Source organism: Erinaceus europaeus, chromosome 5 (genome assembly GCF_950295315.1).
Source record: "Erinaceus europaeus chromosome 5, mEriEur2.1, whole genome shotgun sequence".
Lineage (NCBI taxonomy): Eukaryota > Metazoa > Chordata > Mammalia > Eulipotyphla > Erinaceidae > Erinaceus > Erinaceus europaeus.
The window spans coordinates 98969755-98997691 of record NC_080166.1 but is presented as its reverse complement, the minus strand read 5'-3'; the positions used below and the strand labels follow the sequence as shown (position 1 = coordinate 98997691).

General features: G+C 38.6%; 1 protein-coding gene across 1 annotated transcript in view; it reads left to right on the top strand.

The window, feature by feature from the left end:
- The window catches only part of GPC5 (glypican 5), a 1586725-nt gene that overhangs the window by 390010 nt on the left and 1168778 nt on the right, over positions 1-27937 (top strand). The window contains exon 4 of the mRNA XM_060191579.1: positions 13379-13509. Within this exon, the coding sequence (XP_060047562.1) occupies positions 13379-13509 (131 nt within the window). The remainder of the gene's footprint in view (positions 1-13378; positions 13510-27937) is intronic.

Sequence of the window (27937 nt, the reverse complement as noted above, 5' to 3'; positions counted from 1 at the left end):
AAAATCATACTAGAAAGGACTTCCAATTTTAATGGAGTTATCAATTATAGTAAACTTCTAATCTGCTACAAGTTTTGTTTGACAAGTAAGTGAATTTCAGCTGTCAAAGTCTTCACATGAAAAAGCATCTACTCAAATGAAAATTTCTGGAAACCCATTTGGACGCCTGTTCTCTGACATTGCCCACAAGATGGAATGATTACAACACATCCCCGGAAACCAATGATGAGACCTGGCACGACCTGAAGAAACAGATTCACAGATTCCAAAGCTCACTCTCTACAGAAAAGCAGAATTCTGGTGGCCGACATTCCCCATCAAGACAGACATACAGCGTTTCATCCCTTGGCATTTTCTTCTGTGGTCAGCTACTTTGGACTGACACCTCCATCGGACTTACTGGTACACGCTGCTGTGTTTCTCAAAGACTAACTTCAGCCAATTGCCTTGAGACTTTATAGACCATGTCCCCTCGCCTGCAGGCTCTTCCCCAAAGTCAGAAAACTCCCCCTCCTTATTAGGTTATGCCCACAGAGGCATGAAGCGCCCCAAGAGGCAAGAGATGCCCACAGAGGCAGGAAACGCCCTTTGAGGCAAGAGATGCCCCCAGAGGCATGAAGCATTCCCAGAGGCAAGAAATGCCATTTCGCCTGCTAGTCCTTGCCCTTTGAGACAAGAAACGTTCCCCTTGACATCACATTGGTTATTGCTGCTCACCTATTTTGTTTTCCATGTCTTATGCCAGTTCTTTTGAAAACGCCTGTACGATATAGGTTTCTGTTCACCCCACAATGGCCATTAGTTAAAAAGAAAGGGGGAATTGTTGGTATGCATGAGACCCCTTCTGTTTCATTTGGTTTAAATCCCCCCTGCTTAACACTATTCTATTTACATAACCACTGCATTCTATTTACATAACCACTGTTAACAAGTTCCACCCTCCCTCCAGGGCATTTGTGGTTCAGTGATAGGATTCTCGCCTAATCTGCCCCCTCTTTGTCACACTCTGATTTTCACCAGTCACTTTTCTCTCCACCCTCTCTATGTCACATCCTGTTTCCACCCTACTTCACAAGTATATATAAAGACAGCATTGTGAGTTTTACTGTACTTTGAGTTTAACTTAGCTCGTCTTAGATTGTGCTGCGTCCTGCATGAATAAAGAGATACTGCCTACAGCTCAACCATGAGTCCCTGGTCGTCTGTTACCCGCCCGTGAAGCCAGCCCGGTGAAAACAACCTAACCCATCGAAAACAACATGGGAGTGGTGGATTTAACATGGAAGCGCTGAACCCCAGCAATAACCTAAGAGGAAATACATAAATAAATATCAAAAGAAACTGTGTGATTTGATGATTTCTTACTTCCTCCCCTTCACATTCCTAAAAATATGATATTGTTCAGTTGCACTGATATCTTTTTCTTCCTTCTCAGGGTTGTCTTAGTTATGTTTAATCCGCATCAAATCCACATGATCTTCCCATGGCTGTATCTTAACTTTATACAAAACATAACTCAAATACAAATTCATAAAGAATTTTTTTCTTTTTTTAAATTTATTTATAAGATGCAAATATTAACAGGACCACAGGATAAGAGGGGTGCAATTCCACAAAACTCCCACTGCCAGAACTCCATATACCATCCCCTCTCTTGAAAGCTTTTCTATTCTTTATCCCTCTGAGAGTATGGACCCAAGATCATTATGGGGTGCAGAAGGTGGGAGGCCTGGCTTCTGTAATTGCTTCCTCACTGAACATGGGCGTTGGCTGGTCAATCCATACTCCCAGCCTGTCTCTCTCTTTCCCTAGTGGGACAGGGGTCTGGGGAAGCAGGGCTCTAGGACACACTGGCGAGGTCATCTACCCAGGGAAGTCAGGTTGACATCATGGTAGCATATGGAACTTGGCTGAAACAGCACTAAGATATAAAGCAGAAGAAGTTGTTAGATAATCAGGAACCTAAAGGCAAGAATATAACAGATGAGATTTGGGGTCTCTATAGAAAGCTAGTAGGTCTATTTTAGGTATGTTCCAAGGGGCCCATGACTTTACTCGTTTTTGCCTGAACCTGACAGCTAATATGTAAGTGGACCCAAGGTATTGTCTGGGGAGATGGTTTCGGAGTTGGAAAAAGGATTAAAAAGCTGTATCAGGGAAGATAGTAGCTCCCAAATATGGGGTAAGTATATAAATATTGTTAACTGTAAACCCCATCACTTTGATCTGGGGCCCATATTTGTCATAGGAGTCTGTGTAACCTCTGCATCCCTGTAGATCTGAGTTCACATTCTGTGGTCACAGTTAGGAACATTCTAGGCTGCACTAATTACAGGACCCATCTTCCTCCAGAGGATAGTGTATAGGACCCATCTATCTTCCCTTCTGAGAATGGGGCTGTCCCTACCATTGTTGATCCATATTGATGGCAAGGTCCTGATAGAGATGACCAGTGGCAATGGAGAGAGGGATCTGTTAGAGGTCTAGGCCCATCATGTCTGTGTGGGAGTTCTAGGACTTCCTGACTAGGGCCTTGGGTGATGGGGTGTCCTGGTAGTGACCAAAGAGCCCTCATTAAAATATGCTGGTCTCTTGCCCTTATCCAGTTTCTGTAGTCCTTACTTTGTCTGACAAGGTTAGCTTTGGAGTGATTGAGGGAAGTGAAATAGGAAGTAGGTAAGGAGGGTATCTAGGTCTAAGTAGAAACTATTTGACTAGATATTTTTTTGGTGACTTTTTCTAGATCTTTCTATTTGCTTGCTGAATTTATTGACTCACTGTTGCGCACTTTTGCTTTAAGGTATATACTTTCCTCTAACTTATGGATACAAGTGTACATATGCCTTATCTCATGGGACCTCATCTGTATCTAGGTTTTGAGGCTTTGTTAGGCAATGCGCCACCAGAAATGGAATTAAGGAGTCCTATGAGCTAGGAAAGGTTTCACCATAGTAATGAAGTTAGAGGGTTGACATTCCACACCTGACATCTCTGGATACAATCTGAAGTGAAACATGCCAAGGTGGTACTGGTTGCATTGATTCTTTCATAATCATGAGGTGGAAAAGGTTCATTCTCACTCAGTCTCATAACTCAATTGGGTGTCATCAATTTTAACTAACTAATATTCTTTAAGACGTAAAAGTAATCAATTTCATATTGTACTTTCAGTGTTGGAATGTAAGCATTGTAGGAGAAACTTAAACAGTATATTCTTTTCTCTTAGAGAAATGCTTTACAAAAAAATAAATGCTCCATTCATTGATTGACATTGCAATCAGTGGCTAAATCAAAATACATATGTTTGTCCTGGAAATATTTAACTAATGTTTCCCCATACCATTAATTGGAAAGGTGGGAAAGATGGAAAGAATTAGGAAGAGGGAGGTGGATACAGGAAAATTAGGCAAAAAAAAAAAAAAAAAATGGAATAAAAAAGGGAGGAGAAAGTAGAGCAGATAGAAAAAAAAAGGTAGAGGATGGGATAAGGAAGCAAAAAAGGAAGAACAAAAAGTAAATGAGAGAGAACCGTTGATTTTTTGTTTTGCATGAATTTTCTCTTTTCTATTAAGAAATAGCAACCCACAATTCTAGATTGGGCTTTTTTTTTTCTCATTCAATAACATAGTCATAGTAGCGTCAGTTTACTTGTTCTATTTTAAGATTAGATTTTAATGAAGTGTTTGTGTATCTAAACATTTCTTTGTTGGACTGGATTTTTCTGTAAGAGTCCAGAACTAAATGACCTTCAGTGGCTCCATATAGTTAGGTGTAGTAGTGAAGCAGTAATGAAGCAGCTCCCTCTGGTGGTTTAATATACAGGTGTTCAAAAATAGTACTATCAAGACCCAGATTGAGCGAACTTGATATAGGGCAAACAGAAGAAATAAATTTATTTCCCTTATCCCAGCCTACCTCTCTTTCTCCTCCTCTTTCATCTTTCTTCTATTCTAATTTTAAGTATAAAATTAGTTAGGATGGGAAACATTATGATGAAAACTTCAGATATCCATGTGGGGAGGCAACTTCTGGAAAATTAAAAGGAAACAATGTAGCAAAGAGAAGCCAATCATGAGACACCCCATAGCTCCAAGTAAACACCTTTAAAAGAAGCCTAGCTTACTCTGCTAACTACAGAGTGAACACCAACACTTCTCTAGTCTTTATAAAGTGGAGCTGCTTTCTCTTTTTTCATTCAACTTTTACATTATTTTACTTGACTTATCCCAAGAACTAGATACTTTGTACAAATGTAGAATTCTTCCCTTTTTTTTTTTGGGGGGGGGTTAATGGTTTACAGAAGATACAGTTGTTGATACATGTGTAAAATTTCTCATTTTTGTACAAAACACTCTCACCCTCAACCAAGGTCCTTCTCCACAATTATGCATTAAGATCTGACTCCCCCCAACCCCCAAGTCTCCGGAGACCTTTGCTATGGTGCACTACATTAAACCCAGTCCAAGTTCTACTTTATGTTTCCCCTTCAGATCTAAATTCTCAACTTCTGTCCTTGAGTGAGATCATCTTATATTTATCCATCTCTTTCTGGATTATCTCATTTAACATGATTCCTTCAAGCTCTATCCAAGATGGGGTGAGGGAGGTGAATTCACCATTTTTAATAGCTGAGTAGTTATTCCATCATATACCACACAGTTCTTAGCCACTCATTTGTTGTTGGACACCTGAGTTGCTCCCAGGTTTTGGCTATTATGAATTATGCTGCTATGAACATAGGTATTCACAGATCTTTTTGGATGGGTGTATTTGGTTCCTTAGGATATATCCTCAAGAGAGACATTACAGGGTCATAGAGTAGGTCCATTTATAGCCTTGTGAACGTTCTCGAGTCTGTTTTCCACAGATGTTGGACCAATTTACATTCCCACCAACAGTGCAGGAGGGTTCATTTGTCTCCACAATCTCTCCATCATTTGTTATTGCTGTCTCTTCTGATGTATGACATTCTCATATGGGTGAAGTGATATCATATTATTGTCTTTATTTGCATTTTTCTGACAGTCAATGACTTGAAGCATTTTTTCATATGTCTGTTGGCCTTTTGGATCTCTTCTTTGATGAATACTCTGTTCATATCCTCTCCCAGTTTTTGAATGAGGTTATTTGTTTTTCTTTTGTTGAGTTTGGTGATTATTAGCCATTTTAAGGAGTCTTTTGGGTGATTTCTTTTGCTGTGCAGAAACTTTACAATTTGATATAGTTTTATTGGTTTCTGTCTTTTTTTTGCAATAGGATTTGTGTCATTGAAGATGCTTATAAGATTTAGATCAAAGAGTTCTGTCAATATTTTCCTCTAAGAATTTGATAGTTTCTGTTCTAACACCTAAATCCTTAATTCATTTGCAGTTTGCTTTTTTTGTGTGTTGACATAGTGACTCCCTTTCATTCTTCTGCATGTTTCAACCCAATTTTCCCAGTACCAATTGTTGAAACGACTCTCCTTACTCCATTTCATAGTTTGGACTCAGTCAGAAGTTAGACATCAGGGCCTAGTGCTTACGAACCTGTTGAGCACACATGTGCCAATGCGTAAGGACCCAGGTTCAAGCCCCCAGGCCCCACCTTGCAAGTGTTGAAGCAGTGCTGCAAGTGTCTCTCTCCTTCTCTATCTCCCCCTTCTCTCTCAAGTTCTGGCTGAGTCTATCTAGTCAATAAATAAATATAATTTAAATTTTTTTTAAAAGTTAGATATCCATAGGTATTGAGGCTTATTTCTGGGATCTCAATTCTATTTTACTCATCTATGTGTCTAATTTTGTTCAAGTACAAGGCAATTTTGATTACAATGACCCTACCAAGTCTGGCTCAATATATATAAATCAATGAATGTGATCCACCACATCAATAAAAGAAAAAAAAATCACATGGTTATCTCAGTAGATGCAGAGAAATCCTTAACAAAATACAACATCCCTTCATAATCAGAACACTTCTAGAATTAGGAATAAGTGGGAAATTCCTTAATTCTATGGAGTCCACATACAGTGAGCCAATGGCCAACATCATACTCAATAGTGAGAACTGGAAAGCAATCTAATTTAGATCAAGTATTAAACAGGGCTGCCCACTACCACTGTTACTATTCAACAGTGAATATTTTTTGTAACTAGGCAAGAAAAAGTAATTAAAGGGATACAGATAGGTATTATATGATAGTATACATAGAAATGCCTAAAGAATCCAGCAGGAAGTTCCTGGCAATTATCAAGCAATATAGTAGGGTGTCAGGCTACAAAATTAATATAGAAAAGTGTGGCATTCCTTTATGCAAAACTAAGTCAGAAGAAGAAGACATCTAGAATTTTCTTTTATGAATAGTTTATATATATATATATTTAAATATATTTTAATATTTATTTATTTATTTTTCCTTTTGTTGCCTTTTTTCTTGTTGTAGTTGTTATTGTTATTGATGTCATTGTTGTATAGGACAGAGAGAAATGGAGAGAGGAGGGAAGTCAGAGAGGGAGAGGGAAAGATAGACACCTGCTTCACTTTTTGTGAAGTGACTCTCCTGCAGGTGGGGAGCTGGGAGCTTGAACCGGGATCCCTACGCTTGTCCTTGCGCTTATAGTTTACATTTTTAAAGAGTGTTTTATGAGTCTCACTAATTTATAACACACTATAAATAGTTTTGTTGCAATATTACAATGTGCTCTTGTTTTAAAAGTAGTGACATGTTACAATTTTTCTTTTCATAGATGGCTTCTATATATTTTTTTGAAAGTACAAAGTAGCATGTATATTGTTTGGATGATGGTTTTCCTTGTTTTATATAGTGATATATATTTTTTAATCTTCATTATGATTCAGACAGAAATAGTGCTATGGATGTGGAGAGAGAGAGAGAGAGGAGCAAAGAACATTTGTAGTTCTGCTTCACTGTATGGGAAGCTTTCCCCCTGCAGGTGAGGAACTGGGACATGGTAAATTTTGTGTCACATTATCAGTTGTGTCAGTGCCCAGACCCTTTCATGGTGGCTTTTCCATAGCTGTTGCTGTGCAGTTCTATAGTCACTCCCCCCACCACCACCTACTTCAACTAACATAAATTTAGCCAAATCTTTTGTAATAATATACTATTACCATGCCTCAATTCAAGTCATCATACCTTGATTTTCCTCACCAAACATAAGGGGGGAAATTGCATGGAAAGCCATCTGACTGGTTAATGTAAATTTTCAGGGAAATAAAAAGTACATTCTATTAGAAAAATGATATTTATATTTTACACTGACATTCATAGATAAATTGACTTTATAAGTAATTTCTTTAATGACTCCTCTAAATTCAAGTTTGCTGAAATTCATCTATGATCATAAAACTATAAGTTTTGCATAAATGATATGTATTATTACATATTTAATTTTATTTAAGAGTTTATCAATATTAGTTTAGCATATTTTTATATTCCCAATGAGATAATTTTTGCATTATATTAGACATATTTACTGGTAACATTGGTTGTAGTCTACCTGATTCAAAGGTTGAACTGATAAATTATTATAAAATGTGCAGGCATACTGCAGTATGTAATTATAGGTTAAAAAGACATACTTATTCACTGAAAATAAATTTAGGTGTAGAAAATTAATATATTTAATAATTAAAGCAATATTAAGCTAGATTTCTATTATGTCTTAAGAGTTTTACATATCTGCTTCAGCTTTTCAAAATTTCATATAATTAAAGTCAGTTAAATGAATTAAAGAAATATTAGGCTGTAATAAAGACTATTATATTAAAACAGTTTTTCTATAATTTAAATATATGTTGATTAAACCTGATTCTGCAATTATGTTGGTCAGGATTTCCTAATGAAGCAACAATAATGTGTGTGTGTGTGTGTGTGTGTGTGTGTGTATTACAGGACATATATGCATACATATAGATATATTCTATATAATATCATGTTCATTGCTGTATTTATAAAGAATTTTGGCATAACTATGCTTTTCAAATTCTGCTAATGGGGCACCCAATCAGACCAGATTTTGTCTGTGGTGGCTTGTAGATCAGGAACTTCCCAATATTTCCTTTTAAACCTATTATCTGGCCTTTCATAAGAGAATCTTATAATAGCATCTTACAATATTGGAACTTAGTGTGCATAATGGGTGGCTTTTTTTTGTAAATTAGTTATTTTGTTAAAACCAGATCAGAAATAAATTTGATTAATAGTTCTAATAGTCTTTCTCTACATTCTGTAATTTCTCTGCAGTCTTGAAAAGTTAATTTCCGTGTTTCTTCACATCCACTTCTATACACATAGGGTAAATAGAATTCTCTTATACATATGTCTGAATCATCAAATTTATTTATTATTTAATTTAGTTATTTATTCCCTTTTGTTGCCATTTTATATTGTAGATATCATTGTTGTCATTGCTGTTGTTGGATAAGACAGAGAGAAATGGAGAGAGGAGGGGAAGTCAGAGAGGGGTAGAGAAAGATACGCACCTGCAGACCTGCTTCACTGCTTGTGAAGGGACTCCTCTGCAGGTGGGGAGCCAGGGGCTCGAACCATGATCCTTATGCGGGTCTTTGCACTTTCCACCCTACTTCCTCATTTATTTATTTATTTATTTATTTATTTATTTATTTATTTATTTATTTATCTTTGGAGCTTCACTGCTCTGGACTGACTTTTTTTCAAATAGGAAAATACAGATGAATGACATTCCAGCACGAAAGATTCCTCAGGTGCAGTTGGTTCCTGAGCTTGAACCTGGACCTTGCACATAACAAAGCAAGGTCTCTACTCAGGAGAACTATCTTGACAGATCTTAAATCACTGTAATTAAAGAAAAATGGTGTGTGTGTGTGTGTGTGTGTGAGAGAGAGAGAGAAAGAGAGAGAGAGAGAGAGAGAGAGAGAGAGAGAGAGAGAGAGAGGAGGGGGAAGAGAACACAGAGGAAGGTGAACCATAGCATTATTCTGGCTCTGGCACACATAATGCTGAGGATGGCTGAGGATGGATCTCTGAACCTCTGGCCTGAGAATCCACTGCAACACTGCCTGGGTTTGAACCCTTAAATAATTTTACATCAAAATTATTTTATTCATATAGAACTATAGACATTTTACCTTATATGATGGGAACTTTTACAGGAGATATGGTGCTATGAATAGTAGGACTAAGACCATTGAATTGACAGTAGACAGTTGTTTATTAACTCTACTAAAGTCTAAGCAAAGTCATTTTTCTTCTTTACCTGTGCATTAAGGATAGATATTGTCTGTGTGACTAATAGCTCTATTAATCTGAAGTCCTCCTTGTTTCTTCCCTCCTTTCACTTCTTTGTTCATATTTCATAATTGCTTTTTTCTTCCATTCGTTTTGGAGGGAGTAGTGTTAACTTAGATGTTTTTCTTCTGCTTCTGTTGTATTTTCTTTTTCAAAAGATTTATTTATTGGTTTATTTTCATGAAAGAAAGAGACACATAGGGATAGAGAAAGGGAGAGTGAAGAGGGGGGCGGGAGAATACTTCAGTTGTGAATTATGGTGGCCTGGGAGAAGGCATCTGGTAACACAGGGGCCTCAGACTTACAAACATAAGTTTGTAAGTTTTGTAAGTTCATGCTCCAACATAACCACGTTATCTCTCTAGTTCAGACAGAGTTTTCTTTCAGCCTTCTTTACCTTCTATATACACTTTATAATTACATCTATTTTAGTTGATTTAACAACTTTATCCCTTTATATACAATGGGATAATACTCAGCTATTAAAAAGGGTGAATTCATCATGGATGGGGCTTGAAGGAATCATGGTTAGTGATATAAGGCAGAAACAGAAGGATGAATATAGGGTGATCTCACTCATACATAGAAGTTGGAAAATAAGAACAGAATAGGAAACATAAAGCAGAACCTGGACTGGATTTTGTTTATTGTACCAAAGTAAAAGAATCTAGGGTGATGGGGGAAGTGTTTAGGTCCTGGAACATGATGGTGGAGGAGGACTTAAGTGGAGGGTTAGAGTGTTATGTGGAAAACTGAGAAATGTTACACATATACAAACTACTGTATTTTACTGTCGACTGCAAACTGTTAGTCCCCCAGTCCAATAAGGGGGGGGGGGTGACTCTATGTAAGAGATTCTAAACATTAACAACTGTACCTATGTAGTTGTTGCTTTTTAATTATTATTACTAATACATATTTTAAAAGACCATTGCAAAAGAAATAGAGGCTTAACTTATGGGTATTAAATGAAGCGTACATGAGTTTTTTCCTTTTTTTTTTTTTTTTGCAACTTCAGTACCATTTATAAAATGTTGATTTTAATTTACAGGATTTTTGCCATGAGGGTATATATTAAGATTAGGTATCAGTGCTTATTCTCATGAAGCTTTTGGAGATTTTAAAAAAATCTTTAGCTTTGACAATTTGAATTGGGCCAAACGAACAGAAAGAATGAGGCTCTGAAAGCACGTTTAGGCTTTTATAGGTAGTACCCAAATTGCTTTGATGTGGGAAAAGTTGGCTAAGAAGTGATATAGCTCAGGAGCATGGAAATGAGTACTTTTAAAGTGAGATGGGAACTTGAAAACCAGTGGGAAGCTAGAGATGGAACTTGAAGCAGAGAAAGAAAAGCATTAGGGAGGAAAGCATTTTTTTTTTTTCTTAGAGACACTTCAGACTGATTGCAGAGAACATTAGAGATCAGGGAGGAGAACAAGGAGGAAATTGTAGGTAAGTCAAAAAAAAAATGTCTAAGTGTGAGGTTTATTTATTTATATTTTCTTCAAGAGCAAGAAGTTCGCTAGCATTAAAATGTGCCACCCAAACTGACTCACCTCAGGGGAGCCAAGGTGACAAGGGAATGTGCAGGTAACTGCTGGGTTTTCATTCCCTTTCAATAAAGTTTGAAGTAGAGGTTCCTGACAACAAGTCAACAAATCTAAGGGCTTTGACATTTATTTCTATTTATTGGAATCCTCCTATATGCACTGTATACCAGGAATCAATTAAAAATGATTTGCATGTCTATGACTTTTTGTTTATCCTTTTATACCTGTTCAAATAGTACAGATATGATAATGAGAATAATGGTCTTGTTAGACTGGTATTTTCCACTCTTGGTCTTTCTTGTTAGGAAAAATGTTCAGTGGCAAATATGATCTTAGGTTCAACTTAGGAAGGCAAGGGAAAAGCATTTCCCTGAAGTAACAATTGCAAAGTGATCTTATTTTCGGAAGTTTCAAAAGACACTTTGTAACTCATCTAGAAAAAAAAGATTTGTCATCTTGGATCATGATTTCAGTCTATTTCCCTTTTACTCTTCTTTATTTCAAAATATTTTGTAGAACTACTAAATTATCTTTCTCTTGACATTTCTACCATCAACTTATGTTATCTTCCCTTGGTTCTTGACAATGAAGATACAGTCTGCCTTTTTAAAAAAGACTATGTTAACACCTTGATAATACATTTACACTCAGCTACCATAGCTTTTCAATCTCTTGAAAATTCACTGGGAGTCTTTTACCACCTTGACCGTATGCTGCCTCTAAATCCTTACTTTCAACCAGTTTACCAAGTCCTGCTGCTATTTTCCAAAATAGGCTATTTTAACACAGTTGCAAGTTGACATCAAAATTGAGCTGAAGATGCAGAGGTTTCCTTTTACCCCACTTGTTCGCACACATGAATAGCCTGCACTATTATCATTAGTTCCCAGAAGATGGGGTATTTGTTAAAACTGATGTGCTTCAATGGACACATCACTCTCTTTTTTTTAATAACCTGTTTTTACTATCTTTATTTATTTATTGGGTAGAGACAGCCAGAAATTGAAAGGGAAAGGGGAGATAGAGAGAGACAGAGAGACAACTGCAACCCTATTTCACCACTTATGAAGCTTTCCCCCTGCAGGTGGGGGCAAGGGGCTTGAACCTGGGTCCTTCTGCACTGTAACTGTAACATGTGCACTCAACCAAGTGCGTGACCACCTGGCCCTGGACACATCACCCTTGCCTATAGTCTATAGTTTACTTTAGGTCCATCTCTGCTACTGTATATTCTACCCATAGAACTGGACTAATTGATAATATGTATTCACTATTTTATAGCAGAGAATAATTTCACAGCCTTAAAAATCCTCTATGCTTTGCCTATCACTCCCTCCTTTCCAGTTTCTGGCAAGTGCTGATCATTTTATTCTCTCCATCGTTTGACTGTATCCAAAATGTAATATATTAAGAATCTTATATAATATATATATAAGATTATGTATTAATCTTGTATCATATATTATCTTATATCTTATATATTAATCTTAATATACTAGGAATCTTATACATCATAGCTTTTTCCATTTATCTCCTTTTGTTTAATAATATGCCTCTAAGTTCCCTCCATGTCTTCTCATGTTTTGACAGCTCATGTCTTTTTTAGGCTATTATTCACTCTGTGGCTGTACCATGGTGTATCTATTTACTTATTGAAGGACAGTTTACTTACTGTCAAGTTTTTATTGTCCTAAATCAAATTAAAAACATCCCTGTGTTTTGTGTGGTTCATACTCCCAAAGGGATGAAGATTAAGGAACCTTCCAATAGAGATAAGAAGCTCTGGTATTGAGTACTATATGTAATTGTACCCCTCTTAACCTACACGATTGTTAATCATTATTAAACCAGTAATAAAAGAAAAAGAAAAGAAATACATTTTCAACTGAGGGCAGGGAGGCATTTTAGTCCCACAAGAAACTATAAAACTTTTTGCCCAGGGATGTGGAGTAGTGGAGTCTCACATTTGTCAAGTCCCTGGTGTTATAAAACAAAAATTAAAGGAAAATTTTCATCTAGATAAATTATTTTTTGAAAGCCTGTAGTAACTTCTCCAAATTCAAGCTAGATTTAAAAAATGGCACAGAATTATTACAAAATGATATTTGTATCTAAACATTCACTTTAACTTCTCATAAAGTATTTTAAAAATAAAACCATCATTATAACTGACTCATAAACAGATAATGTATTCAAGAACAAAATTACCTCCTTTTAAAGATTCCTTCAAGTATTCAATTTGTCATACACCTGCAAATACTTTGGTTAAGCTGTTTTCTTCATTCATGTGGGCTAGTTTATTAATACAGAGCTCTAACTTTGCATATATATTTCAGTCATGTATTCTGCACAAGTATACCTTGCAAAGTATATAAGCACATCAATTTATTACAACTATCAGTTTTTTAACTGGGTTCTCTATTTGACAAAATGATAAATGCTTGTCTTAAAGATAGCATTGAGGAATAAGTAAGGACAGGTTATTGTTTTGGATTTTTGTCTTTAGAAAGGGCAAAGCATGGTTTCTAATGGTTTTTTAATCTGTTCTTTTAAAAAGGTAGATAAGATCTGTGGCCATCCAGTCAGAACACCCACACAGAGCCCGCACTGTTCTTTTGATGAGAGCAGAGAGAAGCATGAAATGAAGATCTCTGCAAGAAATGAAGAGACACTTGCCAACAGAAGAAAGTAAGACATTTGTTTTACAACCAGAAAGAGAAAAAGAAAGTAAGCCATTAATTTTGAGAGAATAGAATGGATCTAAGTAGAACAACACAGGGTGTGGAAGAAACAAAAGATCAACATTAATTGGCTATAATATTCAGAGGTTCTTGATTCATTAATTAGAAAAGTATGTTCAGTATGTGAGCCAATAAGACTTCTTGTGACAAAGAGATTTTCTATAATAATCATGGCATGCTCTAGAAAACTACGGTCATTCTGCAGTTAAATGTGGTAGCAGGGTGGAAATAAACCATCCTGCACCCCTTAGGTTAATCAGAGGCTGACCACCGTTCAGGTAAGTTTGAGGTAGCTTGATAGAAGAAATGATGCATTTTCTGCACCTGGAGGAGAACCTGAAAAATCTGAATAACTTGCTACTTGACACTAGACATGCTCTATAATTTCTTTTTTTATAAATTAGTTTTATTGAGGTTTGATGGTTTACAGTATAGTTGTTGACACATGGTAAAAATTTTTCATCTCACTATGATAGGTGTCTGCAAAACACTCTCATCCCCCTTCTTAGGTCCCTTTGCACCATCATGCACCAGGACCTCAAAGCCCTGGACCCCTCCAACCTCCCTCCCTGTCCTCCTTCCTCAGAGTCCTTTGCTTAATACAATACATACTAGTTCAGTGTGACTCCCCTTTCTGTCCTTGTTTCTTAAATTCTGCCTGCAAGTGAGATAATACTGTATTCATCCTTCTCTTTAATAGTTTCTTAACACAGAGGATTTTGGGAAGTTGAAAGGGTTGGTCAGCTAGGTTAGAGGGTACAGATAAGGGCACTGGTAAGGTCACATAATGCTTATGCAAATGACTTTCATGCCTAAGGCTCTGGGCTCCCAGGTTCAATCAGTAGCACCACCAAGGGCTAGAGTGGAGTAGTGCTCTGGTAAAAATTAATTAATTAATTAATTAATTAATTAATATACTATTTAAAGTTAGACCTTATATCAGATCTTCTTACCACAGTGAAATAAAAAAAAAAAATCAATGTGGATAGTGTGATTAAGGATTACTTTTTTTTTTTTTTTTTGCCTCCAGTCACTGGGGTTTGGTGCCAACACTAAGAATCGACTACTCCTGGCTGCCATTATTCCTTTTTCTCCTCTCCCTCCATTTTATTTGATAGGACAGAGAGAAAGTGAGAGGGGAGGGAAAAATAGAGAGGGAGAGAGAGAAAGATGGACACCTGCAGACTTTCTTCACCACTTGTCTTGGGAAGTGTCCCCATTCAGGTGGGGAATGGCAGCTTGAACCCGGGATTTTATGAGGGTACTTGTGCTTAGTACTATGTGTGCTTAACCAGGTGTGCCTCTGCCTGGCCCTATAAGGATTACATTTTTTATTTTACTTAATTTTAGTCTAATTTCCACATGGGTCTGGTGACTGCTTTATTGGACAATGCAAGGTGGAACAAGTATTCATGTAACATAGATAATAAGTATTCCTCAATGTCGAACATCTGTTTTCAGAAACTGATTGGGTTAAGAGAAGTTCTCATATCCTTTACAGGGAATGCCAAAAATGGTTATCTTGATGTAAGGTTAAAAGCATTGAGTGGCTTGTTTCTGTCACTCACTTTGCTATCACTGTGCTCATTATTTCACATTATATTAAAGCAGTCATTACTGTTCTTTTGCTTGATAAATGATAGTTAAACCAGAAAACTCTTAAAACTGGAAGAAACTATCATTTAATTTATATTTGTGTTCAGTTGACTAGTATCTATCTCAGTGGGCATTTTTGCATTGGAGTAAAATGAGGATTCAATTCAAATAATTATTTCTGATAATACCTTATGGAAATTTTAGATTTTTCCAAAGCATTACTCTCTGTAACGTAAACTCTGTTCTTTTACTTTGGCATAGTGTTTCTAATTGCCTCATTCTTTCCTTGGAAAGGTTCTAAATTCAGGATAAAAGACTGAGCTATTGCCAGCTATTTGTAGCAGTTCAAAAGAATTGCAACTTAGTTTGCATGTAAATCAGCTGCTCCCTTAGAACAGGCAGAGTGATCAGCAGTCACCTCTTACATTTGAGAATTTAGTATGCTTTGGCCACAGTGATTCTTAGCCACAAAAATACTAATAAAGCCCAACTAAGAAAGATCTTAAGTTATTAAGGATCATAACTGTTTCACCACAGAAATTGCTCAAGTTGTTGGAAAAGCTCAGCACTTAGCCTGGTTTATTCATTAGTGAAACTAAGAATCAAGGTGGGATGTTACAGAATGTCTGAGGAACAATGAAGGACCCAAGTAAGTGGAAGATTTTCTGTCTCTGGTCTTGATAACTCATTTCTATGTCCTTGACCTAACAATCACCATTAGTCACTTCCCACCAATAAGGTTAGATCCATGAGAGGGCAATCTGGAGCCATATGAATTGAGTTTATTGCCCTTGCTCACTTACACATTTCATGTTTACACATTTTCCGCTACCAATTCTGAATGGGGTTTAATTGTTGTGATGACAAGATGTTTCTTCTTGATAGCAGTATATTATGCAGACCTAGCCAAAAGCTACTCCTGAATTTGTCCTTCCTTATACTTAAGCTAGATCTCTCCTCCTCTCCTCTCTCCTCTGTCCTCTCCCCTCTCTCCTCTCCTCTCCCCTCTCTCCTCTCCTCTCCTCTCCTCTCTTCTCCTCTCCTCCCCTCCCCTCCCCTCTCTTCCCCTCCCCTCCCCTCTCTTCCCCTCCCCTCCCCTCTCTTCCCCTCCCCTCCCCTCTCCTCCACTCCTCTCCTCTTCCCTCCCCTCCTCTCCCTTCCTCTCCTCTCTTCTCCTTTCCTCTCCTTTCCTGTTTATTTAATTGGTTCATTTGCAACTGGGATCTGATAATATGTGACTGCATCCTGAGATGTCTATTATGAAGTAAGAGCTATCAGATTTTCCAGGGTAGAAGATCAGTCTTTGTATATGCAATAATACATCATCAAGTGGAAGTGAATGGGGAAAGCACAAGTACAAATGCATGGAGAGAAGCTCAGACTCACTTAACACTCTTGCTATACACCTCTGCCCCCCACAGCTGAAACTCATGAACTCAAAGGGAATGACCAGATGATGATGGGTAACTAAAATTCAGATCTAGTTTATGGATACATAAGGAAAAATAAATGAAATTAATTCTTAGGAGTTATGAAAATGGCTCAGTGGTAGAATAATTTTTTTTGTTTTTATTTTTTATTTAAGAAAGTATTAATTAACAAAACCATAGGGTAGGAGGGGTATAATTCCACTCAATTCCCACCACCCATTCTCCATATCCTACCCCCTCCCCTGATAGCTTTCCCACTCTCTATCCCTCTGGAAGCATGGACCCAGGGTCATTGTGGGTTGCAGAAGGTAGAAGGTCTAGCTTCTGCAACTGCTTCCCCGCTGAAAATGGGTGTTGACTAGTCGGTCCATACTCCCAGTCTGCCTCTCTCTTTCCCTAGTAAGGTGTGTCTCTGGGGAAGCTGAGCTCCAGGACACATTGGTGGGGTCTTCAGTCCAGGGAAGCCTGGCCGGCATCCTGATGACATCTGGAACCTGGTGACTGAAAAGAGAGTCAACATACGAAGCCAAACAAGTTGTTGAGCAATCATGGACCCAAAGCTTGGAATAGTGGAGAGGAAGTGTTAGGGGGGTACTCACTGCAAACTCTAGTGTACTTCTGCTTTCAGGTATATATTTTACGGATATGTGTGAACATATGCTCTCTCTCACAGAAACTGGTGTATATCTAGGTTTTCGGACTTTGTTAGAAAGTGAACCACCTGAAATGGAATTAGAGTGTACTATGAAAGGAAAGGTCTCACCCGAGTAATGAAGCTGAAGGGTTCTCATTCCACACGTGTACTCTCTGGACACAGTTTGAAGTGAAGCATGTTGAGGTGGCAATCGTTGTGTTGGTTAGGTTGTGATTGGCAGATGCAATATTATTTGATATGGATTGGGAGAGGCATCCGGGAAAGTGGGCCCTATCCAATGGTTCCAGGACTGGGGGAAGTAGAGGCTCTATAGTGGAGATATGAGGTTCCTGCTGTCTTAGGGTTCAAAAAGACACTCGATAGTTAATGCTATCATCACATTATTTGGTAATTGGGTTAACTTTGAAAAGTCCCTTTGTTAGGGTTTGCTGTACAGTACCCAGTATCTTGTATATATCTGTGCTATTGGTTGCTTCTGATCTACTTGGTCTAGGCTTTTGAGAGAGTCTGCATATCAATTACACAGCCTATATATTGAAAAGATTCAGTTTGTGTCTTGAAAAAACTTCGAGACATACAATCAATTTCTCCCTCTCGTATTAATTAACTAGTGATTTATATGACTACATTTTACTAGGAGTGCACATAAACACCATTCCCACCACCAAAAGACTGTGACCCATCCCTCCCACCCACTCCCACCCCCCACTGTCCCAGGAAGCTGCATGTCCACCCCTCACCACAGGGTTTTTACTTTCGTGCCCTACTTACAATTTGCTCAGGTCCTGCTTTTAGTTTCCCTTTCAGATCTTCTTACTCAACTTCTGTTGATGAGTGGGATCATCCCATACTCATCTTTATCTTTCTGACTTAGCTCACTTAACACAATTCCTTCTAGCTCTGTCCAAGATGGGTCAGAAAAGGTGGGTTCATTGTTCTTGATAGCTGCATAGTATTCCATTGTGTATATATACCACAGCTTTCTCAGCCACTCATCTGTCGTTGGGCACCTGAGTTGCTTACAGGATCAAAGACCTAGATGTCAGACCAGAAACAATCAAATACTTAGAGGAAAACATTGGTAAAACACTTTCCCACCTATACCTCAAGGACATCTTTGATGAATCAAACCCAATTGCAAGGAAGACCAAAGCAGAAACAAACCAATGGGACTACATCAAATTGAAAAGCTTCTGCACATCCAAAGAAACTATTAAACAAACAGAGAGACCCCTCACAGAATGGGAGAAGATCTTCACATGCCAGACATCAGACAAGAAACTAGTCACCAAAATATATAAAGAGCTCAGCACACTTAGCACCAAAAAAGCAAATGATCCCATCCAAAAATGGGCAGAGGATATGAACAAAACATTCACTACAGAGGAGATCCAAAAGGCTAACAAACATATGAAAAACTGCTCTAGGTCACTGATTGTCAGAGAAATGCAAATTAAGACAACACTGAGATACCACCTCACTCCTGTAAGAATGGCATACATCAAAAAGGACAGCAGCAACAAATGCTGGAGGGGATGTGGGGACAGAGGAACCCTTTTACATTGCTGGTGGGAATGTAAATTGGTACAGCCTCTGTGGAGAGCAGTCTGGAAAACTCTCAGAAGGCTAGACATGGACCTTCCATATGATCCAGTAATTCCTCTCCTGGGGTTATACCCCAAGGACTCCATAACACCCAACCAAAAGAGGTGTGTACTCCTATGTTCATAGCAGCACAATTCATAATAGCTAAAACCTGGAAGCAACTCAGGTGCCCAACAACAGATGAGTGGTAGAATAATTGTCTTGTATGCATGAATCCCAGAGTTCCATCCCTTCACCAGAAAAGAGTGGAGCAGTGTTCTGTGTTCTCTCTATCTCTGTCTCTCTAAAACTAAAGCAAAAGCACATTAGGAATCAGATCTAGGGGGCTGGGCAATAGAGCAGAGAGTGAAGCGCAAGGACCAGCATAAGAATCCAGGTTCAAGCCCCCAACTCCTCACCTGCAGGGGAGTCACTTCACAAGCAATGAAGCAGGTCTGCAGGTGTCTACCTTTTTCTCCCCCTCACTCTCTTCCCCTACTCTCTCCATTTCTCTCTATCCTATTCAATAACAACAACAATAATGACAACAATAACAATAGCAACAGCAAGGGCAACAAGGACAACAAAAATGGGAAAGATGGCCTCCAGCAGTGGTGGATTTGTAGTGCAGGCACTGAGTCCCAGCAATAACCCTGGTGGCAAAATAAAGAAACAGGTCTAAGGCCAGCAAAAGAGCTCACTTGGATAGTATGCTAGTTTGTCATGTGAGTGAGTCAGGTTCAAGCCTGGCCCCCACTGCATTGAAGACAGCTTCAGTGCTACTATCTCATATTCTCTCTCTCTCTCTCTCTCCCCCAAATCCATTTTAGTAGGATTCCTCCCACCCTTTTATTGATATAACATCACTTTATAATATTTACTAAGTTTCAGAAACCATAGAATGGATGGATGGCCTGGGTCATCTTGATCATCCTGACCTTATGTCAAAGAAGCTTGAAAAACACCAAGCTACAGAGATTTTTCTTATATGAGAGCTCTTTGGGACTTATAAATAAACCAGGCCAGCATACCCAAGTATGTTCTCTGATATTACAACAGACCAAAAAAAATTTTTTCCCTGAGTTCTAGGTCACTCTTTAAAAAAAGCAAGTATTTATTTACCAGGGATTGAAGATGGGACTTTTGGGACCTCAGACATACAAGTCAAATGTACTACCACTATGCAATCTCTCCATCTCTACTTCTTTTTTTTTTAATTTTTTTTAATATTTTATTTATTCCCTTTTGTTGCCCTTGTTGTTTTATTGTTGTAGTTATTATTGTTGTTGTCATCGTTGTTGGATAGGACAGAGAGAAATGGAGAGAGGAGGGGAAGACAGAGAGGGGGAGAGAAAGATAGACACCTGCAGGCCTGCTTCACCGCCTGTGAAGCGACTCCCCTGCAGGTGGGGAGCCGGGGTTCGAACTGGGATCCTTATGCCGGTCCTTGTGCTTTGTGCCACCTGCACTTAACCCGCTGCGCTACAGCCCGACTCCCCCATCTCTACTTCTGTCTGTCTCTACAGTTGTCTGTCTCTTATCTATGAATGGTACTGATCTATTATCTAATTTGGCAATCATAGCACTATGCCTAATGATTTTTTTATTCTGAAAGATTTTGTAAAATGTTTGTCTATTTATAGTTTTATTTAAGAGTTATCTTAGATATTGAGGATGTGTTGAAAGATCATTTATATTTTTGTAAGTTTAGAGCTTTATTGTATATATATAGATTATTTTATGCAAAATCATGTTTATAAAACTATTTGTGACTCTCTTGTCTCTATTTCTAATTGATAGAAGTTGTTTTTCTAATAAGAGGACCATATGCTACACTGGTGTAGTTATTGTAGTAGTAAATTTGTTGTTCTTGGTAAAATGCATATACACTAGGCATAGAAGTCTACTAGAACATATCCCAGAGAAAATCTTGTTTATAGCTACAAGGTGAAATCTCGAATATTTTTGATAGCTTAAATTAGACACAACCTAACTATTCTTTTGCTGTGGTTGATTTTCACTTCTCTGTACTTTTCAGAAGGAGACGGGGGGTGGGGGGGAAAAGGAGGATGGTAGAGAGAGAGAGAGAGAGAGAGAGACGGAGAGAGAGCAAAGATACCACTACACCACAGCATTGAAGCTCCCTTCCATAGCTCCATTCTATAAGGTAGAGGCTGGTCTGGAACCTGGGTTACGTGCATGGAAAAAGGAAGCAAAGCATTCTATTCCAAGCAAGCTGTTTTGCTAGCTACAGGCTGTCTATTCTTAATATGTAAAAGCAATAAAATAAAAACATATGACTTTGGAATATTATGAAGCAGTCAGAAAAATAACATCTGCATGCATCTGAAATATTGTTAAAAAATGGAATCGGGGGAGTCGGGCTGTAGCGCAGCGGGTTAAGCGCAGGTGGTGCAAAGCACAAGGACCGCATAAGGATCCCGGTTCGAACCCCGGCTCCCCACCTATAGGGGAGTCGCTTCACAGGCGGTGAAGCAGGTCTGCAGGTGTCTATCTTTCTCTCCTTCTCTCTGTCTTCCCCTCCTCTCTCCATTTCTCTCTGTCCTATCCAACAATGACGACAACAACAATAATAACTACAACAATAAAACAACAAGGGCAACAAAAGGGAATAAATAAATAAAATAAATATTTAAAAAAATGGAATCAGGGGAGTCGGGCAGTAGCACACTGGGTTAAGCGCACATGGCGCACGAAGTGCAGGGACCTGCAGAAGGATCCATGTTCAAGCCCCTGGCTCTCCACCTGTAGGAGAGTCGCTTCACAGGCGGTGAAGCAGGTCTGCAGGTGTCTATCTTTCTCTCCCCCTCTCTTTCTTCCCCTCCTCTCTCCATTTCTCTCTGTCCTATCCAACAAGGATGACATCAAGAACAACAATAATGACTACAACAATAAAACAACATGGGCAACAAAAGGGAAAATAAATAAAATATTTAAAAAAATGGAATCGGAGTCAGGCGGTAACGGTGCAGCGGGTTAAGCACACGTGGCGCAAAGCGCAAGGACCAGCTTAAGGATCCTGGTTCAAGCCCCAGGCTTCCCACCTGCAGGGGAGTCACTTCACAGGTGGTGAAGCAGGTCTGTAGGTGTCTGTCTTTCTCTCCCTCTCTCTGCCTTCCCCTCCTCTCTCCATTTCTCTCTCTCCTATCTACAACAATAAATCAATAAGGGCAACAAAAGGTAATAAATAAATAATAAAGAAAATTTAAAAAATCTTTATAAAAAGAAAATGGAATTAAACAAAATAAGAATTGTAGTACAATATCATTACATATTGAAAAATATTAGCAACAAATAATCTTTACATAATGGTTGTGGCATAGTACTTATAATAAATAAACGTACTAGAGTGGCTATTTGTAAATGGGCAAGAGAGGAGGTGAAGGATAAAGAAAAAAAAGACACATGCATAAGCATGGGGCTGCTAAAGGATAAATTATGAAAGGATGCCAGGAACTGAGGAATATAGGTCACTGAGCTCTCTATATCTGAGAAAACACCTATGTGTGTTATGTATAGATGTATAGGGGAGAAAAGAAATCACTGTATACAGCTCTGGTTCTTCAAAGGGTGGCAAGTAATTAAAAAAGTATGAAATAGATGAATAAGGTAAAAATGAAAGAGGAATTTATGAACACTTGCCGGGGCAAAGCTTCAAAAGTGGTGAAGCAGTGCTGCAGGTGCCTCTCTTTCTCTTTCCTTTTCTTTCTACTTGTCTCTCAACTTCTGTCTTATAAAAAAAAGTTTGCTGGTAATGGAATTAATGCAATTACAAGCCTTCGTAACAACCTCGGGGGCAAAAGAAAAAAGAAATATGTCAACATCTTAGTCAGTTGGCTGAAGATGAATGTTGCTCTGTTTTCCAGTAACTTTAAACTGCGTTTTTCTTAAAAACAAGTCAACTTTAAATTCACATAGTTTCAATAACTTCATATTTTATTTATTTATATATCTTACAAAAATGATTGCTTAAAATTATTTAAATTCACATGATGGTGGAGGAGGACCTAGGCTAAGGGTTGAGAATGTTTTGCAGAAAACTGAGAAATTTTACACATGTACCAACAACTGTATCTACTGTAATGTATTAATCCCTTTAATAAAAATTTAAAAAATTTCAAAATATATTTAAGAAGGCCAGGTGGTGGTACACGTGGTTAAGAACACATATTACAATGCTCAAGGATCCAAGTTCAGGCCCCTGGTCCCCAGCTTCAGGGAGGGGGGAGCTTCATGAGTGGTGCAGCAGTGTTGCAAGTCTCTCTCCCTCTCCCTCTCCTTCTCCCCTCCCTCTCCCTTCTATTTATCCCCCCTTATCAATTTATGGAGGTCCCTATCAAATAAAGATAAAAAATTAAAATTAAATTTATGATGCACGAAGAGGAAGAAAGCTACTTTCAGGTTTTTGTGACAGAGTGAGTTTAACTTGTATTTTTTTATTAGCTAGCAATATTTCTGAAGTGGTGGGCAATCAGATTTTTTTTTTTCCTTTAGTCCTCACTGACACATCTGCTTATCTGCTTCAAGCTGACTTATTTTTTAGGTGTATTTTTTAAATTATTAATAAAATGGAAATATTGATAAGACCATAGGATAAGAGAGGTACAATTCTACACAGTTCCCATCACCAGAACTCTGCATGCTATCCCCGCCCTTGATAACTTTCCTATTCTTTAACCCTTTGGGAGTGTGGACCCAGAGTCATGATGGGATGCAGAAGGTGGAAGGTCTGGCTTCTGTAACTGTTTCCCTACTGACCATGGGCATTGACAAGTCGATCCATACTCCCAGTCTGTTTCTCTTTTTCCCTAGTGGGGCGGGACTTTGGGATTGCGGGCTCTAGGACACATTGATGGGCCCATGTCATCTGCCCAGGGAAGTCAGGTTGGCATCATGGTAGCATCTAGAACCTGGTGGCTGAAAAAGAGTTAAGATATAAAGCAGAACAAATTGTTGACTAATCATGAACCTAAAGGCAAGAATATTGCTTAGTCTTATTACTCTCAGGCCAAGGTTGATCTTTTCATTATTTTTATTTGTGATGGAGAGACACAGAGATAGGGAGGAATTTTCCCTAGTGCCATGGCACTGTGGTGCCAGGACTTGAACCTAATTCCTACTCATGGCAAGATCTCACAGAAGAGCTATCTTCTGACTTCAGATTTTCATTTTAACTAATCTTTTCAGTAAGTTAGAAATTCTAGGAATGCCAATAAAAGGTTGCCTACTACCTATTATTTTAAAAATACAGGGAGTCGGGCTGTAGCGCAGCGGGTTAAGCGCACGTGGCGCAAAGCACAAGGACAGGCATAAGGATCCCGGTTCGAACCCCGGCTCCCCACCTGCAGGGGAGTCGCTTCACAGGCGGTGAAGCAGGTCTGCAGGTGTCTATCTTTCTCTCCTCCTCTTTGTCTTCCCCTCCTCTCTCCATTTCTCTCTGTCCTATCCAACAACGACAACAACAATAATAACTACAACAATAAAAAAAAAAAATACAAAGTTCAAATCACACTTAATTTTTCTTTATTTCTGTTGCCACCAGAGTAAGCACTAATGCTTGATGCCTGCACTATGAATCCACCGATCTTGGCAGCCATTTCTTCTTTTTCTCTCTTTCTTTTTTTTTTTTTAATTTTTTAAAATATTTATTTTATTTATTTATTCCCTTTTGTTGCCCTTGTTTTATTTTTGTTGTTGTTGGATAGGACAGAGAGAAATGGAGAGAGGAGGGGAAGACAGAGAGGAGGAGAGAAAGATAGACACCTGCAGACCTGCTTCACCACCTGTGAAGCGACTCCCCTGCAGGTGGGGAGCCGGGGTTCGAACCGGGATCCTTATGCCGGTCCTTGTGCTTTGCGCCACCTGTGTTTAACCCGCTGTGCTACAGCCCGACTCCCTTTTTCTCCCTTTCTTTCTTTCTTTCTTTCTTTCTTTCTTTCTTTCTTTCTTCCTTCCTTCCTTCCTTCCTTCCTTCCTTTCTTCCTTTCTTCCTTTCTTCCTTCCTTTGTTCATTTCTGTCTCTCTGTCTCTCTCTCTTTTAACTTAGGACAGAAATTGAGAGAGGTGGGGGAGACAGAGACACAGAGAGACGTTTACAGATTTGCTTCACTGCTTCCCTTTTGCCAGGTGGGGACTGGGCCTTGAACTTGGTTCATTGCATAATGTATGCTCTCAACCAGGTGCACTACCATGTGGCCCCCATACTTAAGTTCTTGACATAGCCCTTTGTACGCAAAGAGGGATGACCAGTGGGAACACTTACTATGAGAGGTCCTAAGGCAATGGATGCTCATACCTATTGAATACTGGCCTGGCCATTTTACCTGCCTCCTGATGGCTGGTAACTGACCTCTGCCCCCTTCTCTGGGAAACTGCTCTTAAGAATTGAAGCTATCTGAAGTTGGAAGCAGTAACTTTTAACATATCCATCATTTGAAAGCATAGTAACGTAAAGCAACAATAAATACCTGTTATTAATATTTACTGTGGGCCAGGAATTTGACAACTATTAGCCCAATGGTCACACTTGGGCTCAGAGTTTGTAGGATGATTGGTGTAGATCAGGGGTGGGGAACCTTTATTTTATTCTGCCAAGGACCATTTGAGCACACATTCTAATTCACATGACTGGGGGAGCATCAAACTTCCAACTACTTCACTTCTTTCCCAGCATCCCTGAGGCAATGACTACCCAACACCCAGTTAGAATGCTTGCCCCTTATTCTAGGTGATGGGGTCAAGTATCTGATGAAATTCATGCTTCAGCAATTTCTGTGGGGTCTGACCGAAGCTGAGACCACATTTATTTTTAACTTCCTTCTCCTCACTTTAGCTTGATGCCTTCACTAGCTTTCTTTTAAGAGCACTTCCTCATTGAATCACATGAATCCAAATTCCTGCTTCTCAAGATTTTGACCTAGAGTTAGCTGGGGAAAATCATCTGTAGTAAATGCAGACTAGTTAAACTATAGTCAGAAAGCTGTGCATATAGTATTGTGAGCAAACTGGGGAGCCCCTCATCCCATCCTTTGGATTCATCTCTGAGATGAGTAGTTAAGATAGCATTATACAGATTAGCAAAGGAAGCTACACTTATTGTCTAGTTCCCAACTTCTGAGAAAGAAGTGAGATCTGAATCCCGAGTTTGGGGTCTTGAACCACCAAAGAGTGGAGTGAGGGGCTTTCACATAGTAGGGAGGGGTGGCCCCTACTTTGCAAGTTAAGATGAGAGTCTTAGATATTACTTATTTGCTTACATGGGTGGGACACTGCCAAATTGCATTCTCCTGGGCTATAAACAGAGCAGTGGTCCTTCTTTCATTAGGAGAAGGGCAAAATAACTAAGTAAAGGGTAAGAGTTTTTCCACAGTACCCAGAGATTTCATGGATCTTTGTGCAAATAATCTGATTTCCTTGGACCCCCAGGAACTATTGATGAGGATTTGGGGACCTGATCTGGTTCTGGCTTTGTCTATATCTTCTCCTAATTTACCCCCCTTCCCCAATTCCTCATCTGTATACATTTCATAATACTCTTTGGTTCAATTTATTTCCTTTCCTTTCTTTTTCTTTTCCTTTTTCTAGATAGAGACAGAGAGACCACAGCACCAAAGTTTTCTTCAGTGAGGTGAGGAGCTCAGTCCTATGTCGTGCGCATGACAAAGCAGCACCCTACCCAACTGACCTCTTTTGCCAGTCCCCCTCCCTTTTTTTTTTTTTTCCACATTTGAAGAAGGAAATTTCACATTAAAGTCTGTCTCTGGATCTAAGCTCACTTGTGGAGTTGCAGTCATGTCTTTAGATTGAAAAAAGGAGAGCTTAACTATAAAGTTCAATTCATTTTATCACATTTAGGAGATGCTATTACAGTAATTCAGCCTAGCCTACTCTTTTCTATTTAAACTTATTTGAGGTTCTGATTTATTGAAACATAGAAATTATAAAAGGACTCCAAAAATTGAGAAAGGCAAGGAAGAGTTACTGCTCTGTTAGTCATTAGCAAAACATCAATCTCTAGCCTTTTTTGGGGGGTGGGGGAAGGGTAAAGGGGAGTCATAGAAACCAAATCAGCACAGATGTAAAGGACACTGCTCTCATATAACTGTCTAAAGCAGTCCAGGCAGAGTGATTTCCCTGTGGCAGTTCCTGCTCTCTGCTTGATTTCTTGAAGTTAGCTGGTAAGAATAAGCTATTAGCAAGCTTAAATCGGTGATAATTAGCTGTACATTATTATTTCAAAGCAGTGTGGCTGTGCCAATTAAGTGGGTAATTAGGAAAACCCCGGGACAATAAATTAAGAGAGAGTCTCAACACCAGTGCCCCATCTGTTCTCCAGCAAACATTCCAATTAGCCAAGCCTCTCTCTGAAGAATGCACCAATTAAGGGGATTGACTGTGCGCATGGTTGTGTATTGGGGTAACAGAGACTGTCCTATGTGCTCAGTAAACAGAAACCATATTTTAATATCAGAGGGGATTTTGAAGTGAAGGAAGGTGGGGAAAAGGAGAACTTTCAGAAACATGGGAATTTTATGCTTTGAAACATTACATTTTGTTCTGTGTACCTTTGTTTTACTGAATAGTCTCTTCTAAATTCCCCTGGAGTATTATACCACCAGGCAGTTCCATTTTATTTTGATGTGTTTATTAAATCTTGATTTGAGTGAGGATTTTATCACCTGGAACATTAACACATATATTTATTGAGAATGGACACTAAACAAGGCTCTTGAAGATGTGTAGAAGAGTGAGTCAGGGCTTGGTCCTGATTTGGTATGTGGGTGACTGGGAAAGCAAGTCGAATAAAATTTTGTATATTACAAAGAACACAGTAAAGTAGTGAAAATAATTTAACATGTATGTAATGAAGATCACATTATCATTTAGAATTATTACCAAGGTGGCTAGGATAGGTACATATTGAATAGGATCAGTTAGCTTAAAGCACACAAATTAATAGTTACATTATCAAACTTTATTCAACTTGATATGCTATTAGTAAAACTGGTATTTACCAATATTCAAAATTTTCCATGTGTGTGTCTGTGTGTGTTTAGTAGGGTAAATCAGCACGGATATTCTAGGTTTAA